At 53.2% G+C, this 23508-nt stretch overlaps 1 protein-coding gene across 1 annotated transcript in view; it reads left to right on the forward strand.

Annotated features, from left to right (window-relative positions):
- Auts2 (autism susceptibility candidate 2) overlaps positions 1-22248 on the forward strand; it is an 824367-nt gene extending 802119 nt beyond the window's left edge. Inside the window, exons 7-18 of the mRNA XM_013033172.1 lie at positions 1095-1560; positions 3139-3392; positions 4309-4529; positions 5835-5879; positions 9047-9142; positions 11644-11715; positions 12835-12864; positions 14164-14235; positions 17352-17493; positions 20407-20484; positions 20717-20800; positions 21746-22248. Coding sequence (XP_012888626.1) covers positions 1095-1560; positions 3139-3392; positions 4309-4529; positions 5835-5879; positions 9047-9142; positions 11644-11715; positions 12835-12864; positions 14164-14235; positions 17352-17493; positions 20407-20484; positions 20717-20800; positions 21746-22248 — 2063 coding nt within the window. The remainder of the gene's footprint in view (positions 1-1094; positions 1561-3138; positions 3393-4308; positions 4530-5834; positions 5880-9046; positions 9143-11643; positions 11716-12834; positions 12865-14163; positions 14236-17351; positions 17494-20406; positions 20485-20716; positions 20801-21745) is intronic.
- Positions 22249-23508: the final 1260 nt, after the last annotated feature.

Genomic DNA, 23508 nt, shown 5'->3' on the forward strand with positions numbered 1-23508 from the left:
GGGGATGAGCTGTGGAAATGTGCGGCACCCATGGCTAGGGAAACATGTGAATGCCCCCAAGTCCTCGGGTTTGAACTCAGGGCCTGAGCACTACTCTCCCCAAGTTTTTGTGCTCAAGGCTGGTACTATACCACTTGTGGATTTGGGGGGGGGGGAGTGCTTGTTAATTGGAGATAAGAGTCTCATGATGTTTTCTGCCCAGGCTGGCTTTGAACTCAATCCTCTCAGATCTCAGCTTCCTGAGTAGCTGGGAATACAGGCGTGTGCCACAAATGCCCAGCTAAGGGGTCTTTTGATCTTTGAAATCTACCCAAGTACATCTATTTTCTGTATAGGCTTGAGGAATTTTTTATTTTTTTTATTTTTTTTATTTTTTTTGTCGGTCGTGGGCCTTGAACTCTGGGCCTGGGCGCTGTCCCTCAGCTCTTCAGCTCAAGGCGAGCACTCTACCACTTGAGCTACAGTGCCACTTCCGGTTTTCTGGTGGTTTATTGGAGATAGGAGTCTCACAGTCTCTCCTGCCCGGGCTGGCTTTGAACTGCGATCCTCAGATCTCAGCCTCCTGAGTAACTAGGATTACAGGCGTGAGCCGGCTGGGCTTGAGGAATTTGACCTCCATTCCTGATCTCAGCAGGGACCCCACAGGGCCCAAGGGAATGCCGTAAAAGGTGGGGGTGAGCTGGGCACCTGTGGCTCAGGCCTGTAATCCTAGCTACTCAGGAGGCTGAGATCTGAGGGTCGCTGTTCAAAGCCAGCCCAGGAAGGAAAATCCTTGAGACTCTTATCTCCAATAAACCACTAGAAAATCAGAAGTGGCGCTGTGGCTCAAGCAGTAAAGCACCCTCCTTGAGCTGAAGAGCACAAAGACAGTGCCTAAGAGTTCAAGCCCCATGACCGACAAAAAAAAAAAAAAAAAGATGGGGGTGGTGAAAGTGCAGTTGACTCTCTGGCCAGTGTAAGCCTATGTTTGACCCTCTGGCCCCAGGTAGTGCTGGGTGTTTGTCCCAGACAGGGACAGGGTCGGCCAGCTTCCTGTTTGCCTTTCTCCCGCGCCCCTGCTCACTCAGGCCTTGTCTCTGCTCTCCTCCTTGCAGACCCCGAGCTGGGAGTTGGCACACTGCCCGAGCGTGGCGGCCAGGATGCTGGGCCCATTGTCCCGAAGATATCAGGCCTAGAGAGGAGCCAGGAGAAGAGCCAGGACTGCTGCAAAGAGCCGGTCTTCGAGGCCCCGGTGCTCAAAGACTCCTGTCCTCCGGTCCCGCCAGCCCGGCCCCAGCCCCCGGCCGAGCCCTCGCTCCGGCCACCATCGCGGGACCCCAACGTGCAGCGCCCCGAGGCCACGCCCCAGCCTCCTCCTCCTGCCTCACAGCCTCCACAGGGACCCCCGGAGGCCCAACTGCAGCCGGCCCCGCAGCCTCAGGTGCCCCGGCCCCCAAGGCCCCCATCCCCTGCCCAGCTGCCACACCACAGCCTCCCAGTGGTGCCGGCCCACCCAGCCCAGAGCCTGGCCCAGCCGCTGTCCGCCTACACCAGCAGCAGCCTGAGTGTCAATAGTTTAAGGTGAGTCCCCGCCCTGCTGAACCTGGTCCCATCCTCCTGCTGACTCTCATGCCCATCCCCTGCTGATCTTCATCCCTGTCCTCCTGCTGACCCTCATCCCCACCCCCTGCTGATCCCCATCCCCACCCCTGCTGACCCCAATCCCCACCCCTGCTGACCCTCATCCCTGGCCTCTGCTGACCCTCATGCCCATCCCCTGCTGATCTTCATCCCTACCCCCCTCCTGACACTCAGCCCCACCCCTGCTGACCCTCATCCCCATCCCCTGCTGACCCTCATCCCCACCCCCTGCTGACCCCCATCCCTGTCCTCCTGCTGACTCTCATCCCCACCCCCTGCTGACCCTCATCCCTATCCCCTGCTGACCCTCATTCCCACCCCTGCTGACCCTCATTCCCACCCCTGCTGACCCTCATCCCTGTCCTCCTGCTGACCCTCATCCCCACCTCCTGCTGACCCTCATCCCTACCTCCTGCTGATCCTCATTCCCACCCCCTGCTGATCCTCATTCCCATCCCCTGCTGACCCTCATCCCTGTCCTCCTGCTGACCCTCATCCCCATCCCCCTGCTGACCCTCATTCCCACCCCCTGCTGACCCTCATTCCCATCCCCTGCTGACCCTCATCCCTGTCCTCCTGCTGACCCTCATCCCCACCCCCTGCTGACCCTCATCCCTACCCCCTGCTGACCTTCATTCCCACCTCCTGCTGGCCCTCATCCCTACCCCCTGCTGGCCCTCATTCCCATCCCCTGCTGACCCTCATCCCTGTCCTCCTGCTGGCCCTCATCCCCACCCCCTGCTGACCCTCATTCCCACCCCTGCTGACCCTCATCCCTGTCCTCCTGCTGGCCCTCATCCCCACCCCCTGCTGACCCTCATCCCTGTCCTCCTGCTGACCCTCATCCCCACCCCCTGCTGACCCTCATTCCCACCCCTGCTGACCCTCATCCCTGTCCTCCTGCTGACCCTCATCCCCTCCCCTTGCTGACCCTCATCCCTACCCCCTGCTGACCCTCATTCCCACCCCCTGCTGACCCTCATCCCCATCCCCTGCTGACCCTCATCCCCACCCCCTCCTGACCCTCATCCCCTCCCCCTGCTGACCCCCATCCCTAATCGCCCCTCGTAGCTGGCTGCGCGGACTGAGATCCTCCTCCCGGGAGGGAGGCACTTGTAGGCCCATCTTGTCCTCCAGCTCTGCAGGTGCCCCTGAGAGAGGCACAAACGTAAAGGAAGGGAAAGGACTGGGATGTGGCTCAAGTGGTAGAGCACTTGTCTGGCATGCAGAAGGCCCTGGGTTCAAAACCAGAGGCTGGCTTATGGGGAAAAGAAAGTGGGAGTGACCTGAGGGGTTCAGGTACAATCCAGACACCGGGATGCATAAACTACCAAAAAATCAGAAGTGCTGCTGTGGCTCAAGTGATAGAGCACTAGCCTTGAGCAAAAGAAGGTCAGGGATAGCACCCAGGCCCTGAGTTCAAGCCCCAGGACCAGCACCTTGAGTGGCTGTAGAGAGCGAGGCCTCCTCCCTTCTTCTAGGCAAGCCACGCTCATGGCGCTCTTCTTCCTTTAATAGCAGCAGCAGGAGCAGCACTCCGGCGAAGACCCAGCCCGCCCCTCCGCACCTCTCCCACCACCCTCCTGCCTCCCCCTTCCCACTGTCCCTGCCGAACCACAGCCCCCTGCACAGCTTCACGCCCACCCTCCAGCCCCCCACACACCCGCATCACCCCAATATGTTTGCCCCACCCACGGCTTTGCCTCCTCCACCGCCGCTGACGTCAGGGAGCCTGCCGGTGCCCGGACACGCAGCCGGGGGCACCTACTCAGGTAGGTTGATGGGCAGGGCACCTGTTCAGGTGAGGGGGGGCACCTGCTCACCCAGATGCATGCCTTGAAGTGACAGCCCAGCTTCCCAGGCCTCTATCTTGTTTCCCCCAAGATCTTGGTAGAGGCCCCAGGTTAAGATCTGGTCTGTGCTAGGCACTGGTGGCTCAACGCCTGTAATCATAGTTACCAGGAGACTGAGATCTGAGGATCACAGTTCAAGCCTGCTGAGGCAGGAAAGTCTATGAGACTCGTATCTCCAGTTAACCAGCAAAATGCCAGAAGTGGAGCTGTGGCTCAAGTGGTAGAGCACCAGCCTTGACTGGAAAAGCCAGTTGAAAGTCTGAAGCCCCAAGCACTGGAACAACAGGAAGAAAAACAAAACGGATTGGTTTTTGTGATGCATGACCTTTCTCTGCTGGGAAGTTCTTGTGATCCTGCGTCCCCGAACTTCAAAACCAGCCCCAGTGTTAGTTACCCCTGTGTCAGTCAGGCCGGAGTCACAGGGCCCTCTGGTCCTGTTCCTCCACCGGCACACTGCTGCAGGGTGGCTGGCCACTGACTCTTGCAGAGGACATGGGATCATTGTCCCATCAGCCACGCAAGCCTGGTGTCCACCGCTGACCCCTGTTTGCTCACTGAGACATCTGGCAAGAACGTGGCACACTCAGAGGCCCACGGCCTGCCCCAGCCACGCCTGGCAAGAATGTGGCACCTGCAGGGCCCAAGGCTTGGGAAGCCCACTGTGGTCTCTGGGCAGCTGGTGGAGCGGCCAAAGGTGATCGATGCTCATCTCCTTTGCTTGTGTTCATCACCAGATGTCTCCGGCCAGCTCCCATCCCGCCAGCACACCTCCTGTGAAGGAGATGTCCATGGTAACCCCGGGTGCCCTCCACAGCTCCCTCCTCTTCTCTTCCAGAGCAAGACATCCTGCGGCAGGAACTGAACACACGCTTCCTGGCGTCGCAGAGTGCTGACCGTGGTGCTTCCCTGGGCCCCCCGCCCTACCTGCGGACCGAGTTCCACCAGCACCAGCACCAGCACCAGCACACCCACCAGCACACGCACCAGCACACGTTCACGCCGTTCCCCCACGCCATCCCGCCCACCGCCATCATGCCCACGCCAGCACCTCCCATGGTGCGTACCCCAGGCAGAAATGTGAGGACAAGCGGGGTGCAACGGGGGGGCGTGGGCAGGCTGCATGGGGAGGGCCCTGCCCCGGGGCCCCTGGCCTCACCTGGCCCTGCCATGGCTCCACCCAGCCACTTAGGGAGCTCACAGGTGGCATTGTTGTCCTGGGCATCCCGGGCACTGTCACCCCGTGGTGGCACACATGTCCCTAGAGCAGTGGGGGAGAAGGGTCTGCAGGCTGTGGGAGAGGGCCCTGACTCTGTGGCTCTGCCCCTGCAGCCAGCATGGGACTGGCGTGTGTCCCCCAGAGCCACAGGGCACATTTGTTTTATGAGTGAAAGCTGCCACGTATATCCCGAGTTAGGTACAGCCTCATCTCTGGACATGAGTATTTGTTAGATGCTTTCTTCTTAATTTTTACTACTTAAGGATATACCTGATCTTAAGGCTTTGTCAAGTTTTCCTTCTAAGTTTTTATGAAAGTGAAGCGTGGTAGTCATAGGTTTCTTCCAGCAAATGCTGTGTTCCTGCAGGCGAGCTGGGTCTGCAGCTCTACACTGGCTGCACGAGGCCTGTTCCTCTGGGCTGGGTTCAGTGGCCGCTCAGTCGTACAACAGCTGATGGTCTAAGGTCAGGACCCCCAGGGGGCAGCATTGCTCAGAGGGAGTGACAACTACCAGACTCAGGCCATGCATCATGTAATCCCAGCTACTCAGGAGGTTGAGGTCTGAGGATCCAAGTTCGAAGCCATCCAGGGCAAACAAAATCAAGAGATTCTTATCCCCTGTTCGCCAGTTAAAAGCTGTAAGGAAAGCTGTGACTCAAGGGGTAGCGTGCCAGGCTGGAGCAAAAGAAGGCTGAGAGAGAGCTAGGCCCACTACCAGAGAGAGAGAGAGAAAGACCCTTGTTTTCTGTTCTAAAAGGAATGGCCAGGTCACGGTGTGTCCAAGTGTAATACGTGTCAGCAGAATTTGTAGCAGAAGTGAAGTTGAACTGACACAGAGGGAATCCTCGGACAGATCGTGCCAAGGGCCGGGCCTCGCTTCTCTGGGATTGGTGGGGACGATTGCTCATGCGTGCCCTGTGCCTGTGTCTACACAGAGACTAGAAAGACAGGCCCTGGGTGTGTGTCCAGGACACAGGGGACCCCCCCCCCACGGGCTGCCATGCAGTGCTGTTCTCAGCTGGAGCTCAGACTCCACTGTGTGTGGTGAAGGCCCCGGGGTGCGGTGACCTCATAGCACCCCAAAGCTTGTTCCAGGCCGGTGAGGGAATGCCGATGGAGTAACTGTTCCTTTGGTCCCTTTGCAGTTTGACAAATACCCCACCAAGGTTGACCCCTTCTACCGGCACAGTGTGAGTCTCCCCCCATGCCCTGCCTCCATGTCACCGCACGCGTGTCTGTGTCCTTACCACCCCCCCACTCCCACCCCCCCCCCCCCCCCCCCAGTGTCGGCTCCCTGCGGCTCCTGTCTGTCACTCACCCGCTTTTGATAACCATGCAGTGTCTGCTTCAGAATCAAAAGACCCTAAGCACTTCCAAGATGCAGGGCACAATGGGATAGAAATCACAGTGTGTGTGTAGGGGGTGGGGGGGTGGGGTCTTTCCAGAAATGTGGGAGACTCCTGCAACTCTCACGAGAGTCTCAGGTCCTAGGCCCTGAGCTGTCCACTGCGACACCGTTACACAGAGCTCCTTAGACTGAGTCCCCGCCTGAGCACAGTAGAGAGCATCTCCCACAGGGCCGGACAGCCCCCCACGTTGAAATGAGCACAAGTCTCTTCTCTCTAGAGGCATTCTTTATTTTCTTCTAAAGAAGAAAAAAAAAAGAACTTATTTTACACAAATTTCAGACCATGTCCCGGAACTCAAATTGGTGCCAGCCTAAATTGTATGCGCAGGCCTTTCTGTGCAAGAGGCTCTCCGTGTGCAGAGGCTCCTAGGTGCCTCGCTGTGAGATTTTGGCGGCAGAGCGAATACTGCATGTTTTGTCTGAGATTGTGCATGTTTCCTTCACTTGGTTTTAAAAGCAAAACCAGAGAAAAGGGCAGAGTAATCACTAGAGCCATAGTGGTTTCCATGCACAGTGGTTTCAATGTTCTTAGGCAAGAGAGTAGCTGGGAAGTCAGGACTGGAACAGGTTGCAAATCAATGAAATAGTCTGCCATAGAAGTCTAAAAAGAACGAGAGGGAGACCTTAATAGAGAGTCAGAAGATGCACACTATGCTCACGCCTGTAGTCACAGCCACTCAGGAGTCTGAGATCTGAGGATCACCATTCCATGGGCAGCCCAAGCAGACTACTCCACAGTGAATCCGCAAAACGCTGGAAGAGGAGCTGTGGCTCAAGTGGTAGTGCTAGCCTTGAGGGGAAACACACACATGCACACACACACACACACGAGCAGGGAGCCCTGAGTTCAAGCCCCAAGTTTTTAAAAGAATTTGAAAAGTATGAACACTAAATTATACAAACAAAATCTACACACACACACACACACACACACACCGTTCTCTCTCCAGGTCTGCCTCCCACACAGCCCCTCTATGACAGACCCACAAACCAAAGTCACTGCTACAGGAAGTTTTCTGGGTGGGTCAGATGCTCAGTGCTCCCAAGTATAGGTGGAGAGCTGGCATGGAGGCGTGGGTCTCTGGAAAGCTCATGCTTCATTCCCGACAGACCCCACATCCTCAGGGAAGGGCGATGTGGTCAGTCCCAGCAGATTGTAGGAGGCTAGCAATCGCGAGAATGAAGGGGGTCAGCCAGCCAGAGTCAGAGCCCCAGCTGATCTCAGAGTGGTTGTAAAAGGCCCACTCGGAGACAGGGTGGGAAAAGGGTGAGCATTTTGGTATGGCGCGCGCGTGCGTGCATGTGGTTGTATGAGTGTGTGTGTGTGTGTGTGTGTGTGTGTGTGTGTGTGTGTGTGATTCCTCTGCTTTCTGAAGGAACTCTGGGAGTCCCTGCGTGTGAGGCATGATGGCGGGTGGAATGTGGAACACTCCAGTCTCTCCCCCAGTAGGAGATTAGGGTCTTATAAAGGAGAATTAAAATGCAGTGTGCTCAAGTATCTTAAACACAATTTTAGACTTTTTTAAAAGCGGTTTTAAATGAGGGCTCTTGGCTTGCAATCGCTGTTTAAGTGGATTTAGTTCAATATCAATTAGTCTGAAAACTTCACTTCCTCGTTGAAATGAACTCTGGGGCATTAAGCAGAACACATGCTCCCAAACAAGACAGGAGGGGCCGGCGGGAGCCCTGCTGGTGACCCATCGCAGCAGACACTAGACAGGGTAAAAGCTTATTAAGTTTTGTATCCTGGATGCACTACATGACCACGAGGTGGAAAGTTTACAGAAAGGCTATGGGATGTCTCTCAGAAATAATCCAAGCAGGGCATGGTGGCTCACACCTGTAATCCTAGCTGCCCAGGAAACTGAGATCTGAAAAGCCAGCTTCAACGCAAAGCTTAGGCAGACAAATCTTATCTCCAGTTAGCTGGCAAAAAGCCCCCGCAGAGCTGTGAATCAAGTAGAACAGTGCTGGCTTTGAGCAAAAAATCCAAAGGGAAAGACAGTACCCAGGCTCTCAGTTCAAGCCCTAGGACTGGCACAAGCAGAGGAAAATAACCTGTTTTTCAAGGAGGGAAGACATGTGCACTGTGTGTGCAGCCTGTGTTCATTCTCCCCTCATTATATCCTTCGTTTGTGAACCGTGGCATCATATACTTATCCCTTGCTCAGATCATCTGCCATTGAGTATTCAGAGTCTCAGGCCAGGCACGGCCGGGCGGTCAGCAGGGGCTGCTTCCTTCCCCTCCAGGTCACTTGCTGATCTGGCCACCAGGAGTCCCTTGCACATACAAAAGCAGTCTGGTACCTGTGGCCCAGGTGCCCTGTGAGTGATGTCTGCCCCGACTTCCAGCGCCCTGTGAGCTGCAGGAGTCACTGCTCCGTGGACAGCACACTGCCAGTCCCTTAGAGAGAAAAAAAAAAAAAAACACCAAAGTGTCCTGTGGAACTGCCTGGCAACCCTAATGATCTTCCCTTCTCAAACTATTAAAAAACCTAAAAGCACTAATTGAGTTTTAATGGTATAAAGACTCGCTTCTTATTCTTCCCCCCCCCGTTTTTTAAATCCTTTTCTTTCTAATTAACTTGTAATTTTCTGTGCATTGTCCCCAGCCTGCTCCCCTGTTTTCCTTGTCACTGTCACGATTTTTCTGCGTGTTAGGACCCCAGCCATTTACGACTCCGTGAGATTTACTGGTTAATAATTAGCAAAGCTCCCCGGGATGACGCCCTCACCTGGGACGCCATTTGTTGGCTGATTGATTCTGAGCTACTTTTAACTTTCTGAGTTCACCATTCATGGCACGTCTGTGTGATCGCTCCATCCGGCTTCTAATCGCCTTGCAGTGTGGCGAGGCTCTGGCGGCGGCGCTGGCTCTGTGGGTAGGGGTTGGCACGTCACTCACCTCTGGCTAAAACCATTTTCTCCCTCCTCTGTCTCTGGCCGCAGCTCTTCCATTCGTACCCACCCGCAGTGTCCGGCATCCCCCCCATGGTCACGCCCGCTGGCCCCTTCGGCTCCCTGCAGGGAGCCTTCCAGCCCAAGGTAAGATCTCGTTCAGAGGGACACGGGGTTTGCTGCCCTGTAGGGCCCATGCCAGCCTGGGGGGTCTGTTCCCTGGTCTGCACAGCAACCCATTTGCCAAAGTCAGCGTGGAGATGAGAACGGTGGGCTTTCCTTCTAGTCTGTCCAGTCTGAGGAATACAGCTTTCCACCTGTCTTCATTGAGCTGAGATTTTCAATCTCCTTAAAACATTCCGACTCCAAATGTACAATGTATAACATGTAAGAGACACCTATATACATACACATATACATACTGTATATGAATTTGCATATATATGCAGTAGTGTTTTTGTGTATACATGCATTCAGATACTGTAGTGTGTTTATATATAGGTGTTTTATGTGGACGCAAACACATACACACCTATATACTGCATATATTCTATATATTTGTGTGTATGTATAATACATACATAGGGTTGGGGGCATGATTCAGTTGGTAGAGCACTAGCCAATGAATAAAAAGGAAGTATACGCTTACACATGTAGATACTGTACATTATTGATGTGTGGACACATGTAGTTACTATAGATTGTATGCTTGTATATGTATCTAATACATATATATATAAAGACCATATTATATATTGATATGAATAGATGATAGATAGATAGACAGACAGACAGACAGATGGACAAGTACCATATACGTATTGGAATTGGATAAGCGTCAGATCAAGAATTCTGTGACGCGTCAGACATGCCGGCACCATGTTGTCCTTAAGGTAGCCATGATTAGCAAAGATAAACCTCAATCACATTGATTGGCATTGATTCTGTGGAACAATGGTTTTATTGATTTCTCCTCGCTGATTTTAATGAGGCAGAATTAAATCCCACATAAAGCCCCATCTTGTTCCTGGTGTCTGGGAAGAGGGCAGGCTCCCTGGTCTTTGCTGGCCTGGTCTGTACACAGGGCCGGCCCTGCTGTCTGCTCCGTCATCTCCTCACCCCACACCATGGCCACACTCACATCCACAAGGCTTAGCCGCTAGTTCTGGCGCCCTAGATCTGAATGAACCTTTTGCCCTCAATGACAGCTGACATCTATCTCGTACAAGCGGAGTTCTCTATAAAGGTCAGTCTTCAGGAGAGCGTGGCTCTATTTTACTTGATACCATTGTTTTCCTGTGTATGATTTTGGGTACCCCCAGCTGTGCCAGTCTGGGGCCAAGAACGTCAGGCACAACACCCAGGGCTCTTCCAGAGCAGGAAGCCGGGGGGGGGGCGGGGGGAGGTACAAGGCCCTGGGCTGCAGGCAGAATCTCACCAGAGAATCTCAGCCTGCACCTCAGGTCCACACACACCACTCAGGGTGTGTGTACCCCAGCCCAAGACAAAAATGACTTCTTTACTCCTCCATGTCAGTCTACTCTTGAGGTACTCCCTTCTACCCCGGACCCACCCCACTAGGTAGGGACAGGTCCCTCGTGCTCCCCCAACCAGCCCAGGAGGTCATTTAATAAATTAGACTGTTTCCCTCAGTCACAATTAGCCAGCCATACAGAAAACTACATCTGGGCAGAAGAGTGTCTCTCCTGGTGTTAGAAATAGCCTTGGTAGGCCCTCCTGATTGAATATGTAGATTGCAGTTCATTAGCAGAGTTCTTCATATGTATGCTAATCAGCTTCTAACAACTCCTGCTTAATTGTTAGCTGTACAGCTGCTGATTGCTTTTCTTTCTTGCCTTCTTCCCTTTTTTTTTTTCTTCCCTCCTTTTCCTCCCAAGCTTCATGCCTAAACAGGAGCTCTTCTTCCACAGGAGTTAATTGTGTGTGTGTGTGTGTGAGAGAGAGAGAGAGAGAGAGAGAGAGACACTTGTACAAATTGTGACTTACTAAATAAAATAACTAGTGTCATTTTTAAGTCCTTTTCCAAGCAGCCTAAAGTAGGCTTTTCGTTCTTCATTCAGCATGAAAGCTAATGTTGTTGGTGATATTTAAGAACGATATTTTGAATCGGAAAGACAAAAGCAGCATTTAATGGTAGATCGGAGTGGACCCTAAATTAGTTTCTCTTGTCCTGTTCCTGCCACTGCTAATGGCTCATTACAGAGTGTAATTTCTGGTTATTGTCTGCCTGTTAAAATTTCGAGTTAGCTTAATGTCTATAAAAATACTCTCAGCCATTCTGATGAGAAGCACCTGATTCTGTAAATGGCAACACACACAAGCATTTCTTTGGAGGCAAGAAGAAAAGGATGAGTGCACACCCAGAGGACGGTGGCAGGGCACGTTCCACGGTCCTTTCTCAGTCCTGGGCTTTACATGGCAGAAGAATGTTCTGGACTGCCTCTTTGCTTTAGAAGCCATGGACAGAGGGAGAATCCTCTGGAGAAAATGATGGGGTGCAGTTCAGAAGGGGCCATGCAGACAAATGAAGTTTCATGTCTCTTGGAGTGGGGGGGGGGGAGAAGGGGGCAGCCCTGGCTTGCATGGCCGTGTTCCATGCTTCTAAGTGTGGTCTCATTCCTTTGCAGACATCCAACCCCATCGACGTGGCAGCCCGGCCTGGGACCGTCCCACACACCTTGCTCCAGAAAGACCCAAGAGTATGTGCAGCCAATGGTCCCCAGTAACACCGCCCCTGCCCCCAGGCCTTACCCCGCAAATACCTGTCAGGCACAAAGCCATGTGGCCTGAGCCCACAGCCTGATCCAGGCTGCCCAGGCTGCTCTGTCATCCACGCCTGGAGTCCAGACATCTCCAGTGGAAAATAACAAAGCCGTTTTTGTTTCTGTTTTTTTTCTTTTTACATACTGGTCCTGGGGAACTTGAACTCAGAGCCTCCTGCTCTCCTTTGGCTTTTTCACTGAAGGCTGGCACTCTACCACTTGGCCCACACCTCTGTTTCCAGCTTTTTGATGGTTCATTGGAGATAGTCTCACAGACTTTTCCTCTGATCTCAGCCTCCTGAATAGCCTAGATGACCGGTGTGAACTGCTGATGCCCGCGCTGAGTGTTTTCCTTCCTGGAAGTCAGGGCTCATCTCCCTTGTCTGGTGCTGGACCAGCCTGTCCGTGTGCTTCCTGTTCTTAATGTGCCCAGGGGCCTTCACACTCTACCGCTACACAAAATAGCCATGGCGCTTTGGTTATGTTTGTTACTAATCATACATAGCAAAGTTACATAATAGTTTGGATGGCTCTCTGGGTTCATCTTTATAGTATTTGGTTACCTTTAGTGATGCCTTCTTTTTTCCTGTGTGAGACTAGTCAGAAATGGATGGCCAATGTTGGGCAGAGGGCAGCATGTGTTCACGGCAGGAGGCGGGAGCTCTCCAAGCACGTGTGGGTGATGCATGGGTTATTGCAGGGAGCCTGGCTTCAGTGTGGGATACAGCTGTCTAGTGTCCCTCATGTCCAGGCCCAGTGAGGCCTCACCTGGTACAGACAGGAAGAGTCACTGGAGATGGGGTCCCTCACAATGCATGGCTACGGGGAGCCCAGTCCCTGGTGCAGTGTGATGTCCCGGGGCCTTGGGGTGGGGGAGGGGACCCTTGGCACTTTTGATAGTGTGAAAATGAGTTAATTATTCTCTAAAAGGGCTTCATTTAAAAGTAAAATTCTAACATTTTAATTTCCCCTCCTAATGAAGCACTACAAATTTGTTAATTAGAGCAATTGTTTGAGTGACAGGCGTGTAACCGAGTTGTCGTTTTCTCTTCACAGCTGACAGATCCTTTCAGACCCATGCTGAGGGTAAGGTGCAGTTTCAGACCTGTCTTTGCAGCCTCTGTTTGACTCCCAAGGGCTAAAAACACCCCTATACCGAGGAGGTCCACGGGATGTGCCCATACGGGTCACATGACTGCACAGGGCCCAAGGTGTTCTAGGAAGTCAGGCCGCTCACTGGCTTTTCCATGAATGTAACAGATGAAATTCAACCAAGTCAGACCTTCTGAGACAGACAAACCAGACTAAGATTCAGGATCCCCCTATCACAGCCTTCTGAGTGCTGGAATTACAGACATGTACTACCAGGCCCAGCTACAACTCAGTCAGATCCTGTCCTTAGCAGGTCTAGTCAGTCTGTAGGCTGATGTTAGTCTCTGTCTGGAATCTCTTTATTTGGGCAGGTAGCTATTCTTTGAGTAGTAGACACAGAAAAAGAGATGTTGTAGCGTTGGTTCAATCACATTGTATTGAAAGCAAAGTGTTCCTGCAGTCCTGAACCTGGTACTGATGGTAAAGGGCTGGGGCAGAGATGGAGGTGAAGAAGATGGTGGGAATGAGTGACCCGTACTCAGTCACAAGAGAGGAGAGCTGGCCCAGGACTCTTCCTGTCCATGCAGAAAGCAGAGGCTCCTGCCCTTGGTGATGCAGGTGGTGAGGGTGGAGCCCCTGGCAGATGGACGCAATTCTGTAGGTGATAAAGAGAATGCACTGTGTACCCCACCAGCGTGGATGGAGAGCTGTGCCACAGGAGGAGGAAGCCTCCCTCCATACTTGTTCTCTCTTAGAGGAAGCCTCCCCCCTGCTTGTTCTCTCTTAGAAGTACACAGCGCCCACAGCAGGAACTGGTCCTGGGTCTTGGGGGCCTTAGCGACCTTAGGCTACAATAAAAAACATCCTGAATTTCTTAGGCTAGCGGACATCGACCTTGGGCACCCAGAGCCCAGGCCCTGCCTGCAGGCCATGGTCCTACATTAGCTCTGCTCAGTGCCTGGTTTACTGAGTAGCATTTGCCAAGTAGAACCACCCCTGCCCAGCCTACTGGCTGGTACAGGAAGAGACAGAGAGGCAGACACAGACATATACACACACAGACATACAGACAGACCAGTGGGTACACAGGGACAGACAGACGCGGACACGCATAGACACACATAGAAACACACAGACATGCACACAGTGTGGTCGGGCTTGTCCCATCCCCTTACATCCTAGCCCAGGGTGGGAACTGGCTCTGTCCCCTGGCTGGGTCCAGGGGGAAGCAGCAGGAGGCTCCTCCTTCCGCAGTGTCTTCCCCTGACCCATGTCTTCCCTTCCCCCCCGCAGAAACCCGGGAAGTGGTGCGCCATGCACGTGCACATCGCCTGGCAGATTTACCATCACCAGCAGAAAGTGAAGGTTAGAGCTGGGGTGGGGGTGTGGTGTGGTGGGTGTGGTCTGTGGTAGGCTGGGTCTTCGGGGGTGGGGCCTGGATGGGCGTGGTCTGTACTGAGTGGGGTCTGCCAGGGACCAGGAGGGAAGAACGAGGCAGCTTTGGACCAGCTACTCAGAATTCTCCCTGCTACCCAGCAACTTCAGGAAATTACAAAACTCAAACAAATGGATGATTTCCTGGTGTGATTTTTTTTCCTTTCCAGTGATTTTATCATCTTACGGATTAAAAGGCTAAAATATGGAATGAGCCCCAAAATAAAAATATTGGAAACCTAGGTATAATGATCAAAAATGATAAAAGATAAAAGATACTTAAGCAGAGAGAAACTCATGGTGTTTCTGAAAATTGTTGTTTTGTTTTGTTTTGTCAGTTGTGGGCCTTGAACTCGGAGCCTGGGCGCTGTCCCTGAGCTTTTTTGCTCAAGGCTAGTGCTCTGCCACTTTGAGCCACAGCTCCACTTCTGGTTTTTGAAGCAATTAATTGAAGATCAGAGTTTCATGGATTTTTCTGCCCAAACTGGATCAAGTCTCAGCCCCCTGAGTATCTAAGATTACTGGCTTGGACCACCAGCTCCCAGCTAATAATTTTTCTAATAACACTGTGATTAGCCCAGTGCCTCACACCTGTAATCCTAGTACTCACAAGGCTGAGATCTAAGGATCAAGGTTTAAAGCCAGCCCATGCAGGAAAGTCTATGAGACTCTAACTCTACTCAGAAAAAGTCAGAAGTGGCGCTGTGGCTGAAGTGGTAGAGCACTAGCCTTGAACACAAAAGCTAAGGGACAACAATCCCAGGCTCTTGAGTTCAATTCCCAGAGCCTACACAAAAAACAACAGGAATAATAACAGTGTGTTGTTTTCATTTGACAGCTTGAAGAAGTGAGAATTTTATACTATACAGTGATAATTCTGTGCATCCATTAGCAGGGCATGTAGTTAACAGTGATCCTTCTAGAAAATAGTGTTCAAATTGGCCAGTATATGGCCAGTGGCGGTGTTCACATCTGCCATTGTGACGTGGTAAACCCAGTGCCTCAGGCTTATAATCTGAGCTACTTAAGAGGCTGATATTTGAGAGTTGAAGTTCAAAGCCAGCCCGGTCAGGGAAGTCTGTGGGACTTCATTTCCAGTTGACCAGCAAAAGCTGGATGGAAGGCATGGCTCAACCACCACCAGTGAAAATGGTGCATAAGCAAGAGGAACGTTGATAGTTCAGGGATAGTTCTTTTAATAGGTCAGTGATTCCAGACAGAGCAAGAGCTATTGTGCATTGGCTCCCAGACACCTGCTCTTCCTCCTCACACCCCTCCAGTGAGCTTTGTTCACTTCTCCTATGTCGTTAGGCAGGGTCTAATTGGGAACCTCGCACTTCAGCTCAGCCAGGAGATGGGACGCAGCAGGAAGCACCAGGCACATTGTGCTGATGAGCTCGATTCTCCGTGGGTTCTCACAGAACAGCGGGTGGGATGGGACCTCCTCTCCCCCGGGCTCTGAAGCCACAGAAGATGCTCGGTGCTACTCCAGCAAGTTCTTTCCCAGAAAAGGCCCTGGTGACTTCCACTTCTATTATCCCATTCCATTACGCCCCTTGAGCTAGGCACCCAGCCTCCATCTCAGAGCTCAGTAATTCCCAAGCTCTGCTCTGCTCCACGGGCCTAAGTTGTATTTAATGGAGCTATGCCACGCGCTGTGCAGTATTAACACTAAATAATTTGGCAACCAGAATTAAGGAAACAAAAGGATTTTTTTTTTACTAGATTTATAGTGAATTAGAAGCATGGTGGGGGCTGGCTGTTGTGTGTGATGAGGTTTTCATGGTAGGGTTCCCTGTAGAATTGAGCAGAGTTCCCTCAACCTCCTTTGTCTTGGATATTAATTTACTTTTTTTTAACCAGTATTAGGACTTGAACTCAGGGCCTAGGCACTTCCTCTTAGCTTTTTCTGACCAACACTGGCATTCTACCACTTGAGCTGCAGCAGCTCCACTTCCAACTTTTTGCTTGTTAGTTGGAGATAGAATCACAGACTTTTCTGCTCTGGCTGGTTTTGAAACATGATCCTCAGATCTCAGCCTCCTGAGTGGCTGGGATGACAGGTGTGAGCCCCTGGAGTCTGTGGGCTACTTCCTGTGCCAGGCCAGGGGGAACCCAAGTCTTATTAAGTCTTTCCTGCTGTCTAGTCTCAAGGCTGGGGAAATAGCAGTGATCAGAGTGCTGGGTTTTGGTGTGGCTCTCAGCACAAGGTGCTAGGGTATGCTGCTGTCTAAATTGGGTGATAAACTCATGGGGGGGTGACCTGCAGCAAGGAGGGATGGTCTCCAGCCCCTATACTACACTATGGCTTTGTGGGTACCCCTTCACCCACTTTCTCAGCTGGACCTCAAGATGGGGATGTCCTAGCATTTGAGAGGGATAAGTTTGGGAGAAGTGGGACAGAAAGAGGCAGAAGCAGGCTGGGGCGGAAAAGGCCTCGTGGGATTCCAGGGTCCTCATGGCTGTGGACACGGGAACCTGAGTCCAGAGGAGGTAGTAGAGGATCCAGAAGCCTTGCAGCCTCCATTGTGCTAGCTCCCTAGCACAATTAGCTCAGGGTGGATGGGAGTCAGTGGGCTGTGCTGGCACTGGGTGAGAAGGTCTTGATGGTCCTCTGGTCTCAGCTGACTTCTCCTTCTTCAGGTAATGAAGGGTGATGGATAGGAGGAGGAAAGGGCCCTGTCCATTAAACTGATCATCCTCCGTTTTCATGTATTTTTCTTATAACAATGAGCCTTTGAAAATTAGCTTGAAGGCTTGCAAATACTTCCTCCTTGCATTCAGTTACCAATGTGTCATGTGTTCTCCTGCAGTCATTACACAGCAGATTACCGTACAGAAAGAAGCTCCTAATAAAATGAGCTTCTAAGCAATTTATCATTTGTGCATGTGTGAAGACATATGTGCACATACATGTTCATGTACCAGTTCTGGGGCTTGAACTCAGGACCCGGGCACTGCTCCTGAATTTTTTGTTCAAGGTTGGCACTCTACCACATTCTTCTACGTCTTTCTAACCTGCCCTGCGTGTCTTCTTCTTGCTCTAGAAACAGATGCAGTCAGACCCACACAAGCTGGATTTCGGCCTAAAGCCTGAGTTCCTGAGCCGCCCGCCCGGCCCCAGTCTCTTTGGAGCCATCCACCATCCCCACGACCTGGCACGGCCTTCTACTTTATTCTCTGCCGCTGGTAAGTCCCAAGGGGTCGAGGCCTGCCGGATGAGGCCGCCCAGAGAGGCTAAGCGCACTGCCTGGTCCCTGTGCCCATCTGCTACTCTCGCCTCTGCGAGGAGAGGCATTTCCGCTCGCACACAGCCAGCATGTGGAGGGAACTGGCGTTTCCTCCCACTGCAGAAGGAAGACAGGCCCCTCCCCCGGTGGGATTGGCACTGCTTGGCTTTATCATTGGCGGCTTTGTTGACGTGACAGCCCCCAAGCTTGTCAGCGCATATTGGAAAAGAGCAGAAAGTTCACCAGGGCAGAATTATCCAGAACACAGTGCCCACATCTAGGTGCCCATGGAGCACTGGGTCACTCTGCACACAACAGCCTCAGTGAGTGACAGGCTGTAAGGACAAACACAAGCAAGACAGACCTGTGGTAGGGAAGGGGCTGCGGGCTTCTGGCTGGCCAATTACAGCAGTGCGGGAATTCAGGGCCACCCTCTCCTGCTGGGGTCATGGGACCTGTGCGTTCAGTCTCTGGTTTGTTCACCTCTGTACTCTGTATACATCCTCCCCGCCCCCCATCTGTGGTCTGGGGAAGGGTGCATTGGGGAGGGGAAGCCTGGAAGAGGAACTACAGAGGACCATCCTGTCCTTTCCAGGACTCTGTACCTCCCACCCTCCTCCCTTCAAAGCAGGGCCTCTTGGTGTGGCATCCCTGTCTGATCTCTTCCAAGACTGAGGGTATGGTCCATGGCCCAGAGCTCTGCTCAGTAAATAACTAAAGATAGCACCTATTTGAGTACCTGAGTCTCTAATTCACATGGAGTTCATTTCTTTTCTCTCTCTCTCTTTTTTTTTTTTTTTTTTGGCCAGTCCTGGGGCTTGAACTCAGGGCCTGGGTGCTGTCCCTGAGCTTCTTTTGCTCAAGGCTAGCACTCTACCGCTTGAGCCACAGCTCCGCTTCCAGCGTTTTCTGTTTATGTGGTACTGAGGAATCGAACCCAGGGCTTCATGCATACTAGGCAAACACTCTACCACTGAACCACCTTCTCAGCCCTGGGGAGCTCATTTCTATAGCAAATTCTGTTCCCCTTCATGACCCTCTGCCCACCCAGACCAAGTGCCCCTCCCTTCCCTCCTGCCCTCCAGCCACCTTCCACAGTCTCACCCACCGCTCACTGTTGGTGGTCCCATGTACCCAAAAGGCAAGAAATCCTCATCATTTCCTCCACTCCAGGACCCAGCCTCCTTGTCAGTTCTACTGGGGGACATATTGTGGGTCTCAGTTGCCATGGCTCCTAGCTCTAAGACAGGGCTATGTGAAGAGCCGATTTGGAGAGAAATCAAGAATTTCCTCCCTGACTTTCACTGGAGCCAAGGGGGTGAATTGGCTGCTTCTGCTTCAGTAATTCTGGAACTGTGAGCCTCCCTGGGGCCATGGCTGTGAGCAGCTCTGGTCTCATTGAAGCTGTAATTAGCTTGTAGCACACCGAGGGAGTGTGGCTAAAACTGTAGCCTGAGGCAGTTAAGGCCTTGACCCAGTTGGAGAGTAGGCGTGGCTATGGGGTGGGCAAGGCTGTTGAATGGTTCTAAGCTGAAGAAGGCAGTAGTGTTGAATGGTTCTAAGCTGAAGAAGGCAGTAGCTGTATTGTGGACGTGACGTGGGGTGGGGGGCATGGGTGCTGGTGTAGGGTGGGTGTGGCTTCTTTGGTGGAGTCTTGGGGCCCTAACCAGGGCTGGGTGGAGACCTCTTGGGCATCTCCGTGAGCATAGCCTGTGCCCTCCGTGCATGGACTATGCACCTGTGGCTTCCTCTGCTAACGGAGGCCTACAGGGCTTGAGCAGGCCAACGACCAGGGCTGAGAAGTGGCACTGAGTGTCACCAACGCCCACACCCATCCCCATTCTCAAGCACAGGTGAGGACTTAGACACTGCACAGGAGCCCTAAAACGTGAGTCCCGGCCCTGTTTGTCTCTCCATTCTGGGAGGTCGTCTTTGTGCCTTAGCATCACTGGACTTTATCCAGAATGGTTAGTTGGTGAAGCCTTGAGCTGGTATTTGTAACACATACATACTTGTCATATTCAGCCACTTTCCTCTGCTTTGGGGATGAAATCGTGAAATAAAGAGAAGCACCTCCTAATGCTGAGCTGCCTGTTCACGAGTTGGAAATGGGGTCCTTTGCCGACGGCTGGTGGCTTACACCTGTAATCCCAGCTACTTGGAAAGCTGTGTTTAAGATCACAGTTCAAAGCCAGTTCAGGCAGAGAGGCTCATAGTAAGCATATAAAATGTCTGAAGGGAAATGGAAGGAAGGAAGGCAGAGCAGACTAAATGGAAGTGGAGGAACAGACTGGCCTCACCTGTGCTGGACGTTGAGGGGCCTCGTGTGCCTTCCTTCCCGTGCTCTGGGGTTACTCCCAGCAGCCAGTTTCACCTTGGCAAAGGTGCCTTTGCGTGACACCAACAGCACACTCCAAGAGAAGGGAACGCCACGTGCCAAGGCCCTGGGCATTGCAGCCATGGGCAGCTCGAGACAGTGCCTTTGGAACTGGCACTGAGGGGCACATGTCTGCAGACTGACATGTCCGTGGCAGGAGTTGCTGTTCTTACGCTGAGAGGCATTGGAAGTCACAAGAAGTCACTCAGTTGTGGACGGCACGGTAGCCTGGTTTTTCTGACTTCCTTCCGCATCATGCCTTGTTCGTGATATGAGCTGCCCTGCTCGGGGCAACGGGCAGTTTGTCCTCTGCTTCTGCATATAGGCATGCCAGGGGGTCCCCACTGTGTCGGTGCCGGGGTACCTGCAGGGGCCTGGGCTCTCGGCAGCCATTCCTTTCCACCCATTTCCCTGTGGCCTCCTGAAGTCAGCGGTGTGCTCGCCTCATGCGGGGCAGGCTTTGTGTCATCTGATTTCATTGTGTTGGACCCACAGGTGCTGCACATCCGGCCGGGACCCCGTTCGGACCGCCCCCCCATCACGGCAACTTCCTTAACCCTGCCGCTCATCTGGGTGAGCTGCCCGTCAGCCATGGGATGATGGGATCTGCTGGGTGCTGGCTAGGGTGTCCCCGCAGTGCTGGGTGCTGGCCAGCCCCGGGCAAAGCATAGATCCAAAGTAAAAGGGGCTGGGACAGGGCTCACATGTCCCAGACAGGCCAAGTTCAGGCCCTGGCACAGAAGGGTACGCAGGGGGCAGGGCTTGGCACACAGGGCCTTGACATCCCCTCCCCCACCCCACACAGAGCCCTTCAACCGCCCATCCACGTTCACCGGCCTGGCCGCAGTCGGGGGCAACGCCTTCGGAGGACTCGGGAACCCCTCTGTCAGTGAGTACTGCCCTCCCTCACCCTGGGCCTAGCTCTGGGGAGCTGGCCACTTACTGTGTGCTGAGGAACTTAAGTTCACACCTTCATCCTATTCCAGCTCCAGGTCGAAATTCCATCTTACACAGGCCAGGTGCTGGTGGCTCACACCTGTCATCCTAGCGACTCAGAAGGCTGAGAGCTGAGGATCACGGTTCAAAGCCAGCCCGGGCAGGAAAGTCTGTGAGACTGATCTCCAATGAACCAGCAACAAGCTGGAAGTGGAGCTGTGGCTCAATGGGTTGAGCACCAGCCTTGAGCAAAGATGCCAAGGCAGAATACAGGGCCCTGAACTCGAGCCTACTACTGGCACCAAAACCAAATAAATAACACAGTAGAACTCTGGCCTGCCTTTGCGGGGTAGGGTGGAACTGTGCCAGGAGAAACCCACGCTGCACAGGCCTGGCCTGTACAGCAAGATGGAGGTGTTCACCGTGTTCCCCTCTGCAAATCACGGTCACTGGAAACTCCATGGAGTTTTGCATGCTTGGTTTCCTGGGGAGGAGGGGAGAGGGGGGGGGCGGGTTCCAGGTGGCATTCAACATGCTGTATGCTCCCAAACCACAGGTGATTTCCACTTAAGAAACAGCGTGGCAGAGAGCAAGGCTCCGGGATTAAGAACCACACTGCTCTGCACATGGCTAGAAATCTTACGTGCCCCCCCCACACACACCCCGGCCTGTGCAGCCAGCCGAGCCCCACATCCATCTTGGGTTAAAAAGAAAACTGAACTAGCTTGCAGGCGGGCGAGAATTCCTCTAATGTGTCTGTCAATGTTTCCTTTTCCAGCTCCCAGTAATATGTATTCATTTTAAGTCTGGGTGCTGTTTACAGTGTTTTGGTAAGTACCCCATGACAGCAGAGCCTATAATTTCTCTTCCATTTTTGTTCTCCACTTGACCATTTCAGCTCCCAACTCAGTGTTCGGCCACAAGGATGGCCCCAGTGTGCCGAGCTTTAGCCCTCATGAGCCCTGGAACCGGCTGCAGCGGACGCCCGCGTCGTTCCCGACCCCTCCGCCCTGGCTGAAGCCAGGGGAGCTGGAGCGCAGCGCGTCTGCTGCAGCTCATGACAGAGATAGAGACATAGATAAACGAGACTCATCTGTTAGTAAGGATGACAAAGAAAGGTATGGAAAGAAACGGTCCTCCAGCCCTGTGGGGGAGCCCCACCTTGCCAAGCCGAGCCGGCAGAGCCAGCAGGGCCGGCTGCCCACCCTCCGGTCCCAGCCCCGGGCTTCAGCCGCCCACTGTCATCCCAGCCCCTCCCCCGACTGGCCCCAGGGTCCACACCCTGTGCACGGCGCCCTGGGTGTCTGGCCACACACACTGAGTCAGGACCACAGCCTCCAAGTAGCAGGGACCCTCAGGACACTAGAGTCCCCCAGGCTAGAGTCCAGGAGCCCTTCCTAGAGACGGCCAGCTGGAGTAGGCCGAACACACATGGCATGAATCACGTTTGCGTTCCGATCCCTCCAGAGTCCATCCAGTCATCCCTGGGCTCTGCTCTCCCTCCTCCCCCCCTCCCCTTCCTCTCCCTTTTTGTTTTGGTTTATTATTTGCTTTTACAAAGTCATGTTTGCCATTCCTGCCACACGCTCCTCATATTTTTCTCCAGTTTTGTTCAAACTCAAATTCTGGGGCTCACAGGTGAACAGTAAAATTTTTATTAACCTAAAGGAGGAACGTCAACTTGGGGGTGGGGGAGTGCGGGTGGATAATTCCTTTCCGTAACCTTGCTACTAATCCCTGCCTGGAATAATGACCCCAGGAAGGATCCCAGGACTGCCCTGAGCCTTCTTGAGAAATCCTCCTCCCATCCGTCTGTCTAGCCTTCTATCTGTCCATCCTTTTTTTTTTTTTTTTTTTTTAAGCTGGTCTTGGGGCTGAAACTCAGAGCCTAGGCACTGTCCCTGAGCTTTTCACTCAGCTGGTGCTCTACCCCTTGAGAACAGTTCCACTTCTGGCTTCTTTTTGGCCATTTATTGGAGAAAAGAATCAACAGGCTTTCTTGCCTAGGGTGGCTTCCAACTGTGATCCTCCAGTCTCGGCCTCCTGAGGGGCTAGGATGACGGGGGTGAGCTGCTGGTGGCTGGCCTTGGTTGCTTTCTTACAAACGAGCAGGCAGATTTCCCTGCAAGGTGCTGTGGCGCACATAGGTTTGCCAGTGGAGAGCATGTCCACAGCTGCTCTGGGCTGTCCACAGCCCCGAGCCCCACAGTGCTTAGGCCGCACACCCTGCCGTTTCCTGATGGAGCTAAAGCCGCTGTTGGGTGGGAGCTGGGACTCAGAACTGAAGCTATGCTCCCTTCTTTCCCGTGGGCCTCTGCACAGCCCCTTATGGCCTCATGGCCTCTGATCCGGCTTCCTTTCCTTCTGTTGTTGGGCCTGGCCGGCCAGTGCTCTCTTTATTCTCTGCCTGATTCTTTGTCCCATATTCCTCTCTGCCTGGCCCAGTTGAGCCCCCCCCCTAGATGCCACCCTCTGGCCGGGCTCCTGTGTCTCCCCCACCCTTGTCCTCATGCCGAGGGATCGGGTCAGATCCTGCCCCTCACCCAGGTCGGGAGCTCTGTGGGAGCTCTGCGCTGGGCCCCAGGACCTTTTCCACCCCTCCCTGCCCTTGGAACTGGCTTTGAGCTCTTGGAAACATCTTGTCTGCTAGCCTGCACTCCC

This window comes from Dipodomys ordii, unplaced genomic scaffold (assembly GCF_000151885.1).
Source record: "Dipodomys ordii isolate 6190 unplaced genomic scaffold, Dord_2.0 Scaffold164, whole genome shotgun sequence".
In the NCBI taxonomy this organism is placed as follows: domain Eukaryota; kingdom Metazoa; phylum Chordata; class Mammalia; order Rodentia; family Heteromyidae; genus Dipodomys; species Dipodomys ordii.